Below are 11,462 nucleotides of genomic sequence, written 5' to 3'. Positions count from 1 at the left end.
TCAGGTCGATTAATCATTATACTCTATGTCAAGCCCAAACAACTAAATCAAATCGGAATTCCCTTTTGCCAGTCCACTGGAGTTACTCATCGAACGACTGGCCAAAGAGTTTGCTAAGACGCTCACGTTTGTTTCAGCGCACAGGTATCGCGACTGGTTATCTGCAGTGACAAAACATCAGCTGAAAGTCCTGATCGTCTCCTAATGGTGCAGCTCTCGGATGTGATCGCGAGACGTGCATGTTGTTAAACACCACCTACTATGCAAGCAGGATTTGGCCCAGAGCTGAAAGAGGGATGGAGAAGACCCATCCAGATCACAATATTCGCACCATGCCACGTCATATACGTTAATGTTGGACTAGTCACAAGGGAGACATCGGGGATTACATTGCTACAATTCCAGTCGTCTCTCCTTGTTGTTTGCATCACTGATGACCATGTTATATTTTAGTCTGTCTTTCAACTGTTTTCAAGCAGAACCTGCTACAGTTTGAATGTATATTTTACATGAAGAGTCCGGGAATGTAGTGTAGTGACAACCCTGATACAACGTGGACGTTTGCTGTTTTCAACGGATGCACGCGATTTTAGGTATTACAAGTGGTGATGTTTACCAGTATGTGTGTAGTATATCACAAATCGTATGTTTTATGTGAAGGAATATTAATCTTCTGACAGTAGTAAGTTTTCTGCATTAATCTACAGACATCAACTTGCCAGCTAAATTAGTTTGAAGGTTCCAATATTCCAGGTTTCACCGATTTGTGATTGGTGGAATCGTTCCACGTTGAGCTTCGCTGAACAAAATAATCTGGGCATAATCAAGTACGCTCATAATCCGCTTGCTTCATACAAACTAGAAAGTTATTTGACATACATTGTATTGTATTTTCTGACAACATGTTACAAAAAAATGATATAAAAGTGTAAAATACATAGTGACGTGAAGAGTCGTAAATAATGTGTATATCTCATAACAAATTGAAACACATTGAAACATGCTATTTTGGCTCTTGTCGCCCAACAAAATGTTGTTCTTGGAACAAACCGAGAAAATATTTCACGTGTAACACGTACATACAATAATCTCGCTCCATCGTCGACATGGCCGTCTCATGATCCCATGAAGTTTCTATAAATTACATAACAAACAGTGGAACCCCGCTAATCACCACACCCTTTGTACGTACATGTACGTTTATTACCCTTAAGATAAATTCTAACTGGTTTAATAGCAAAAGCATATACGAAACCATATAGGCGGATTTGCCGGGGTGTATGCACCGTACTCCCCGTGAAATAAGTCACGTGATTCGTACAAAAGTCTTATCTTAAGGGTAATAAATTTGTCACACGGTGTTTTAAAAGAATGTACGGGACGGTGTAGAAGGGTCTTACAGTCTCGTACACCCTTTCAAATCACCGTGTAACTAATAGTGTTAAGTACTCTGACGGAGGTGTCCGGGTAATGGGGACACACTGCAGGTAGGTGGTAACACGGCTCCAGTAAGCCATGACGTGGAAACATATGAACTAACTAAATGTTGCAAGACAATAAATACAATGGCTGTAGCGTCTTGCCATCGATATTGTGTTGTGATAGTGAATAAGTAAATGGCAAATGACCATTATGAACACCTTTCCATCCTCAGTCCTCATCTGCCTCACCGGTTCAGTGATCTGTGAACGAAAGTCGCTAAACTGCATGTCTAAAACGGTTTCTTTGCAAGGATAGCATCAAAGTAATTGCACCCTTGTATTGATTTGATCTGAGTGTTTGAAAACCCGTGCTTCTTGAGCAACGTCCTGTATTCTGACGGAGTTCTCTCCCTTCCCTTTGAGATCATTGCCATGACAAGGTCCATGCTGATGCAGGGCCAGGGCCCATCTTTATCTTCGTTGAGAATCTTCTCCAGCAGAAGTAAGCTTCCCCCTGTAAAAGACATATTATGCCTCAGAATTTATCTCATTATTTTATAAATAAGAAGAGGTTATTATTTCATATGGAGCCAGTATGCAGAGACCCCGGGCACTATAGAAGTGTAACATTTACATTAAAGGCAGTATACAGGGGTAATAGACAGAGGCAGTATACAGGGGCAGTAAACAGGGACAGTAACAGAGGCACACCAACAGGGACAGCAACAGCAAAGGCGGTATACAGGGGCATAACAATAGGGTAGGTATACAGGGGCACTATACAGGTGCACATCAAAAGGGGAAATATACAGAGACAGTATACAGGGGCACAACAAAAAAGGGAAGTATACAGGCACAAAATACATAGGCACAACAACAGGGGAAGCAACAACAGGGACGGTATACAGTGGCACAAGAACAAGGGAAGTATTCAGGGGCGGTATACACTGGCACAAAAACAAGGGAAGTATTCAGGGACGGTATACAGTGGCACAAAACAAGGGAAGTATTCAGGGACGGTATACAGTGGCATAAGACAAGGGAAGTATTCAGGGAGGGTATACAGTGGCACAAAAACAAGGGAAGTATTCAGGGGCGGTATACACTGGCACAAAAACAAGGGAAGTATTCAGGGACGGTATACAGTGGCACAAGAACAAGGGAAGTATTCAGGGGCGGGATACAGTGGCACAAGAACAAGGGAAGTATTCAGGGGCGGTATACACTGGCACAAAAACAAGGGAAGTATTCAGGGGCGGTATACAGTGGCACAAGAACAAGGGAAGTATTCAGGGGCGGTATACACTGGCACAAAAACAAGGGAAGTATTCAGGGGTGGGATACAGTGGCACAAGAACAAGGGAAGTATTCAGGGGCGGTATCCGGTATACAGGGGCAATACACAGGGGCAGCAACAACAGGGACATATATACAGGGTAGTATACAGAGACACCTACAGATATGGCAATATGCATGGGTACCTAAATCAGGGATACTCTACCGGGCTCTTTATCAGGGCACCTACGACCATGCCGTATGTTCGTAAGACCTTCAATACTGGCAGTATGCTCACCGGGTGGGAGGCTGCGGAACACTTTGGAAAGAAGGATGTCCGTCTTCTCAATATCCCAGTCATGAATTACGTGAGATACGATGTACAGATCTGCAGGAGGAAGACTGTCCTTGAAGAAATCACCTGCGCAAAGAAATGTGGCTTTGACATGTTTGCAGTTTGACACACACATACGAAAAGGGACTGATTCACTGATCGAAGTTCTTCCACATGGGAAGAGGGCGTACTCGTCAAATATTGTGCCACAGTGGTAGGTCGTCGAGTGGTGAAACTTTTTCGCTTTGGTAAGTAAACTCGCCCGGGTATGTGACCTCTTAAAAAAGGAGAAACTCGTGGAAAGAACAGTAATGAGGATTCGTAAGTACAATGCTGGGAAAGGGTACCCCTCCTTACGCAACGGTGGAAGAGCCCTGAGTATGGCACCCTACCCAAGAAGATCTGTGTATACTAAAAGGAGAATAATTGAGCGCCGTGTTGCTAGTTCAGTGTACTTTTCCCAGGAGAGAGTATATTCCAATAATACAGAAACTTTGGCAATGGAGGAATGGTCAGCTCGTTGACGTTTCAATCTTCTATGATCAAAAATACACCAAGCCTCGTTTTAATTTATTATTTGAAGCTGATCCTTAAATAACTTGAAATAACTACGTCTGAAATACCGGTATCCTTTTCCACTAAACACTATAGGTAGTTCGGTTTATGTGAGGAGAGAAAGTATCAGTTAACACTGGTCCACTGCGGCAAGTATTGGTCATCGAGTACCTAACAAATAGTCCTATCCCCTGTAGCAAGACACAAGTCACTTGTAGAGATTGTCAACTCTGAAAACAAATCTAGCGCTTGCTCCTACCTGCTACAATCTGAACGGTGTCTCTGGTGTCTTCAGGCTGAAGCTTCTTCGCTATCTTGGCCACGTGGGGCAGTTCGAACACTGTGAGGCACATATTGGGGTAGGTCCGTGAGAGCTCGAAGGCGATACACCCCAACGCTCCTGTAACACGTTCAATTTTTACTTGTGATTGGCTGCGACAAAGATTGACTGTTGCATAGTCTCAGTTGATTTGAGCACGTTGTTACTGATTACAGCACAGGAGGTTGTTAATAAAAATAAAACATAGTACTTTGCTCGTACTGATTAGAATATAGGCGGTTGTTAGTGCACGTTGTCAATGATTGAAACATCAGAGGTTGGTAGTAATTTAAACGGGGCATGCTGGTATTTGACCCTACCTCCAAGATCTGCCGCAGTCCTGTTTCCACTCAGGTCAAATGCACGTGCAATGGCAGGAGCACAAGAGGCCGCCATGCCCTCCATTGCCGACATGAACATCATTTGTTTGTCAACGTTGATATTCACAGTGTTCGGTGGTGTGGTATTGGCATTGTCACTGCCTTTCATGTTGTTATTCTGTTCCCCTTTCATCAGCTGCTGGACAATAGTCTCGGATGTCCCTGAGTTACAATACAATCAGGTAGTAGCTATAAACCTTTGTTTCAATGTTTTAACTCTCATTCTTCCGAATGGTTGACAACATAGTGGTCCATTACGTCACGTTAGCAATTTGTTTCGTTGTATCTATGTGTTATACAAAAGAAGGAAACATCCTTTACTCCGATTACAATATTATGTACCTCTTTTTAGAACAGCAGCCAGATTATCTAGTGCCGGAAGTACCATAGCGGCTTCGCTCATGCAACAGGCGATCATGCTTGGTCGCTTGGAGCGTAACAGGTATCTGGTTGTCGCCATGGAGTTCTTGTACCCAACAACGCCTGCACACAGAGAACAAACGAAGCTCGGCTTATACACAGAATAGTTGCTGCTTCGGGGTAAGGTTAACAAAATAAGTGATACAACAGGTTAAGCGTTAGATTATGTTTATTGAAATGAGTTATACTTTACGCCATGTTTACATAATTTCGTTATAAATCAGGTTGTGGAGTCTTACATTAGGTTGAGGGTGTTGAAATACGTCTTACATTAGGTTGTGGTTGATGGAATGAGTCTTACATTAGGTTGTGGTTGATGGAATGAGTCTTACATTAGGTTGTGGTTGATGGAATGAGTCTTATATTAGGTTGTGGTTGATGGAATGAGTGTTACATTAGGTTGAGGGTGTTGAAATACGTCTTACATTAGGTTGTGGTTGATGGAATGAGTCTTACATTAGGTTGAGGTTGATAGAATGAGTCTTACATTAGGTTGTGGTTGATGGAATCAGTCTTACATTAGGTTGTGGTTGATGGAATCAGTCTTACATTAGGTTGTGGTTGATGGAATGCGTCTTACATTAGGGTGGGGTTGATGCAATGAGCCTTACACCGAGTAAATCACATAAATATGGTCAATAGGGAATGTTACGACAGATAAATGATTGTTGGAATGAGAAGCGTACCGTCGGTAGATGTAGACTTCTCCAACAGTTTCAGACACACCAATGTGTTGAGAAGTCTCTCCGTCACGTCATGGTTATATCGACACTTTCTGGCGAGATCTGCGCTGGAGACGGGGCCTCTGAACGTCTCGATTTCATCAAACACACCAGCTTCCAGCGTCTGACATAAAATCTGAAATGACATACGTGGAACACTATCAAGAGAGGCCCTAGTCACTCGTTGCCACCAAGTTGGGCGGCTATGTGAAGGCGATTGATGAAACATCACGCTTTGATCTATGTCTGTTACAAGATGGTTCATGGCAATATAGACTCAGAGTGACGCTGTACCACGGAAATACAGGAGTCAAGTACTCACAACTGATTCTCAGTACCCAACCCAGCCTATGACATCTGTTTGTTGAAATATGTGACTTCAACAAGTAAAGTGGAACCTCAAACCCATGTTATATATGGCCACAAGGGTATGCTACTGCCATAGAAAGACATGGCCATTAGATGGACCGGCTACCTCTGTCAGTTCGTGTCCTGGAATAGTCTATAACTGTTTCAACACAGTCAAATCATTCCACAGCATTTATAAATATATACCATATAATGTATATTTATATTTCAGATGTCCATATACATATACATAAGTGATTTCTGCACGCAGACCTTCACGTGCAATCTTCCAGCATACGTAAATATCTATAACACTACAACAACGATCCGTGATTACTGACTAGTGCACATCTCATGCATTTGCTTAACTTTAACAAACTATGTACATAACATGTTTAAGCATCTCAAGCGGTAAATATTCGTCCAAACATTCCCTCTTTTCTTCACCGCATCAGTGAAGAAATGTAGCGTATTTGTGCCGCCAGACCAGCTTCTCACAGAGATCACCGAGTAAAGAGAGCCAAGAGACATGCCAAGCATTCATCCCAGAAACAATGACCACTGAGCTAAGAGACACTGACCACTGAACCCAGAGACATTGACCACTGAGCTCAGAGACACTGACAACTGAGCTAAGAGACACTGACCGCTGAGTCCAGAGATAATGACCACTGAGCCCAGAGATAATGACCACTGAGCCCAGAGACATTGACCACTGAGCTCAGAGACACTGACCACTGAGCTCAGAGACAATGACCACTGAGCCCAGAGACAATGACCACTGAGTCAAGAGACAATGACCACTGATTCAAGAGGCACTGACCACTGAACTCAGAGACAATGACCACTGATTCAAGAGGCACTGACCACTGAGCCCAGAGACACTGACCACTGAGTCAAGAGACAATGACCACTGATTCAAGAGGCACTGACCACTGAGCTCAGAGACAATGATCACTGATTCAAGAGGCACTGACCACTGAGCCCAGAGACAATGACCACTGAGTCAAGAGACAATGACCACTGATTCAAGAGACACTGACCACTGAGTCCAGAGACAATGACCACTGATTCAAGAGGCACTGAGCACTGAGCCCAGAGACACTGACCACTGAGTCAAGAGACAATGACCACTGATTCAAGAGACACTGACCACTGAGTCCAGAGACACTGACCACTGAGTCCAGAGACAATGACCACTGAGTCCAGAGACACTGACCACTGAGCCCAGTGAGCACAAAAGAGCATGACAAAGTATAGATTATTTATTCCTAACCAGGTGGACATACGTTTGAACATAAGCAGAGGCAACCTATGGAGACATGGCCTACCTTGTGTCGTCTAGACCCTGAAATGATATCTTCAATGATGTCGGATGCTGGGTCGGATCCCAAGTAATTGTCAGTGCCCAGATCTCCCATATTAATGCTTACACGATATCCGCTTGCTTCCTCGGAATTCCACCGGCCGGCTTCTCGCAACAGCTGATCACCAGCTGATCGAACGCACTTTATAAGCCGGGCTGAGCGCCACAGTTGTAATCCTACCCGATAACCTTGTTCTCAGCCAATCGCAGTTAACCGTGGCCGTATCCATTGGCTGCTACTTCCGAGGTATACACAGAACCCGTTTTGCTTACTGTTGTGATTCAATGATATCAAACAGTTGACTGACATGATTTTTTTCTTTTTGCATTGCTACAGTGAGCACTTGCGTGATCACGCGTCGACTTACATTTCCACTTCTGACAAACTGGAAAAATTGTCTTGATATATGACTTTATACTGACCCGGAATACACGTTTGATATGAATGACAGAATGCCTGTCAGACAAACAATACCCAACAATCTAATATACATATATGAAATCTTCAAAAAGCAGGATAGACATATATCATTCATGTTTGGCAGAATATACACGGGCTGAACCGTTTGTTTTCAACAAATGAAAACTAATCAATTTACGAAGCTCGTATTCAGAGCGTGTAGCAATAGCCAGCTCATGTAAACCGACTCAGCGTTATTACATGTATACAGCTACATAATATATAAGGTACATTTTGTAATCGGTTCGTATATACAGGTCGAACATATAACGACCTTCCGTGTAGTATTATTTTTATTAAACGAGATAATGATTTGGTATCAAACGAACGAAAGCCAGTTTGATACTAAATCCTTCATGTTAATAAAAATGGTATTTCACGGAAGCGAGTTTAGTATTCTGTATATTACACAAATTAACAGAAACTACGGCTACACTGCTACTATACAGGATGAGCTTTCCTCGAGTCAAGCAAGGTCTTGTAGCATCGCGGCATTAGCATCGTGACGTCAAAGCTATGAATCATGACGTCATATGTCTAGCGGTATTACATAGAGGGTATTATATGAGTGCCTATGTCATACTATTTTTACGACACGAGTGCCTAAATTTTGGTATTTCCCGAGAGAGAGCGAGGGATATACCGATATTTAGGCACGAGTGTCGTAAACATGGTATTTTATGGGCACGAACATAATATTCTGTTTATTACCGAAGTCGTTACATTTAGTAAAATACACCCAAATCTACTTTCAAACATGGGTTGGCTAGCCGTCGTCGTCACATGTACAACGCAATGTCACATAAGAGCCGTGGCGCCATGGCTTTGTTAATGTTGTCACGTTACCATGCTGTAGGGAACCATATGAAAAATATGAACCCCGATAGGTTCTCCCTCGTAGGTACTACACTAGCTAAATATTGCCGTAAACATATCTGTATCTTCCACGGGAGAGTATATTAGTTACACGGAGTTTTGAAAGGATGTACGACACTGTAAAACCCTTGTAAATTCCGTATTTCCTTAGACGCAGCCGTGTGACGAATGTATTACCTCTAGGATCTTTTAATTTAGCTTATCTTTAAACAATAACATTCAACATTCAGCAGAACGAGACGCAAACGTTTCGCCATGCTATGTATGTACAGCTACAACGTTAATTGGATTGTATTACTTATGTATGTGAATGCATTGTATTGATCAGATCCTCTGTTCCCGAAAACAATTGATAATCTGGTATATTCAGGTGCATCCTCAATAACCTATACGGTATATCCCTATTCAACAAATATAGCCCTACATACATGTCATTATTCAGTTCGGATAACACATTTATAGTTCTGCATTGATCAGTTCTTACAGATACACCATATCCTATCCTAATATACAATATACTCCAAAAACGACCACGTGGCTAGGTGCTGGTCTACAAACTGGTAGATGAAAAGGTGCTTGGCTAGCGCTGGGCTATGACGCATCACAGGTTAGGTACTAATCTTCAACCTGACAGATCTGATTTGTCACAGAAGGTCAGGCACTGATCATAACCTCACAGATCTAAAGGTGTTGGGTTATAATGCGTCACAGAAAGTCAGGTACTGAACTTAACCTCACAGGTCTAAAGATGTTGGGCTATGGAGTGTTACAGAAGGTCAGGCACTAATCTTAACCTTACAGATCTAAAGGTGTTGGGCTACAATGCGTCACAGAGGGTCAGGTACTGAACTTAACCTTACAGATCTAAAGGTGTTGGGCTACAATGCGTCATAGAGGGTCAGGTACTGATCTTTGCCTCACAGGTCTAAAGGTGTTGGGCTATAATGCGTCAAAGAAGGAAGGTGCTGCTCCTGAACGTGACAGAAGGTCAGGTGCTGACCTACAATCTGAAAGATGAGAAAGTGTTGGGCTACAACGCATTCCAGAAGATCAGGTGAAAATGGTTTAAATGTCTTCCGCGGTTGAGAAGGGAAGTACGTTTGGTGTCCGTTCTTACTTCCTCTCTATTTGTTAAATTGGCTAAATGTCACACATATCGTTTTCTCAGTAAACTTTAGTTGACATTTGCTTTAGACTTTTGTCTTGAACATTTGAACATGGAGAGGCAGACTTCTGTGTTCAAGCCGTTTTTTGACAAATGCTTAAGTTTGTAAAGCAGGATAGGAGTGTACAAAGTGGCGAACTGCCAGGTATACTCTTCAAATAATTAACGCATAGGTGATTTTGCTTTCCTAAATTGAACCATCATCATACGCCGCCTTGAAACTGTTGAGTCGCAGTTCGCAGCAGTTCAAAGGCCATCAGAGCATCACGATCGCCGAGAGTTAGCAGACAGGCTCTGGAACGCTAACAAAGGGTTCCTCACATGCGTCATCGTCTTGCCACCGCCGTAGAGACTGCACAGCACATCCCTGGTTTGTGATGAATTGCCGACAGAACTGTAAGGAATATATTTCGTGAAGGAGCGATGGAGGGATTCGACCATACAGGCCACTTGTCGCCCATGTTTTGAAAGTCTTCCATCGGCGCAATCACTTGCGGTGGTGTTGTAGAGTCCGCAACAGGAACCTTAGAAACGGGATGCGAGTCTGGTCCAGTTATGAATCACGATTTTTTTCGTCACCGGAGAGATGGAAGACAGCGTGTTTACCTTTGCCCTTAACTGAATTCGATAGATTCGGTGCCAAGGTGTGGGGTGCATTATCCAGCACACAAAGATCTGATTTAGACTTGGTGGGTCAGGGAAATTGGACAGCAAATCAGGACATCAACGAGGTGTTTGCACATGCTTCCAATAATGAATCGACAGAGGGTAGTTCCAGCGTGACTACGCTACTTCATATACAGGGTCACGGCCGAGATCTTACCAGTTCTAATGTCAGTGTCTTACCATGGCCTTCCCTGTCACCGGATCTAAACCCGATAGAGCACCTATGGGATGACCTCGATCGACGTGTACGTCAACGCTAAAACTACGCCTAAGGCGTTTCCACAACTGGCCTACGCATTGCGGGAAGAGCAGGGGAGAATTCCACAACAGCAACTTCGTCGACTTCTCCAGTCTGTGCCAGGAAGGTGCTAAGCAGTAACTGCGGTCAATGGCCGCCATACAAAATTCTGACTTTGACGCCATCTTGTGGACTCGAAGACCTAATAGTGTTGATACCACATATATACATCACATGTGACGTGATTTGAACCAACTAGCATTTGATCAAACGGTGAATTTTGTCAAATTGAGGAAAAACATGGATAGCAGCTAGCTGGCATGTGAAGGCTTTTTCTGTTTTCTAGTTTTGTTCAGTTTGCGTATCACTGACCTTCCTTCCTTCACCCACTGTAACAGACAGTCAAGCGGTGTGTCTACTCGGTAGACCAGTTCCTCTATCCCATGCAATAATAGTGAAGTTAGGACCACAGTTACTAGCAGATTGCTCAAGTAGTGACAAGTAGCAATTCTGTGATTATCTGACCAGACAGCTGAAAGCATGCACGAGTCTTGGCAGTTTCGGTAGTTGAAGTTACACCATGTGCTGTCAACACCGAGGTATCAAGGTATCATTCAAAATCATGAATCGGACACTACAACTGCGGGAGGTTGCTGAAATTTGAATTGTAGTGGCACATTTAGAGAAATTGATAATTGTTTACGGCATTACCCTTTACTGTAATTGTTACTGGCGTTTGTTTGTGATTTGGCCAAGGTTCAAAACAGCATCAATATCGGCTCACTTGTAGTTACAGTTTCCATTGTTTAAAGTGCTGAAGAATTGTGATCCTTCAAGTCAATGAGTGAACTTTTGCAAACAGATGTGGTAACACAACAACAGTTCATAGCACCCTATGTGTCTAGGGTTTTGTGCTT

The 11,462-nt window shown here is 43.1% G+C and overlaps 1 protein-coding gene across 1 annotated transcript; it reads right to left on the bottom strand.

The window, feature by feature from the left end:
- Positions 1-869: 869 nt before the first annotated feature.
- On the bottom strand, positions 870-7,332 carry LOC137276888 (acetylserotonin O-methyltransferase-like). Its single transcript, XM_067808535.1, has 7 exons — positions 7,106-7,332; positions 5,391-5,562; positions 4,627-4,767; positions 4,225-4,446; positions 3,845-3,985; positions 2,995-3,117; positions 870-1,935 (listed from the first exon to the last, which is right to left on the bottom strand). Exons 1-7 carry the CDS (start codon positions 7,193-7,195, stop codon positions 1,712-1,714), a joined length of 1,113 nt encoding a protein of 370 aa, XP_067664636.1. The 5' UTR covers positions 7,196-7,332; the 3' UTR covers positions 870-1,711.
- Positions 7,333-11,462: the final 4,130 nt, after the last annotated feature.

This window comes from Haliotis asinina, chromosome 3 (assembly GCF_037392515.1).
Source record: "Haliotis asinina isolate JCU_RB_2024 chromosome 3, JCU_Hal_asi_v2, whole genome shotgun sequence".
In the NCBI taxonomy this organism is placed as follows: domain Eukaryota; kingdom Metazoa; phylum Mollusca; class Gastropoda; order Lepetellida; family Haliotidae; genus Haliotis; species Haliotis asinina.
This window is presented reverse-complemented; position numbering and strand designations above follow the sequence as displayed.

What these genes read in the sequence shown, in the direction of transcription:
- LOC137276888 (XM_067808535.1), bottom strand. Translation starts at nt 7,195, where the DNA reads ATGGGAGATCTGGGCACTGACAATTACTTGGGATCCGACCCAGCATCC. An exon ending in GGCTGCTGTTCTAAAAAGAG is followed by an intron (nt 4,447 to 4,626) that starts GTACATAATATT and finishes ATTGTAACTCAG; the next exon opens with GGACATCCGAGACTATTGTC. An exon ending in GACTGCGGCAGATCTTGGAG is followed by an intron (nt 3,986 to 4,224) that starts GTAGGGTCAAAT and finishes AACGTGTTACAG; the next exon opens with GAGCGTTGGGGTGTATCGCC.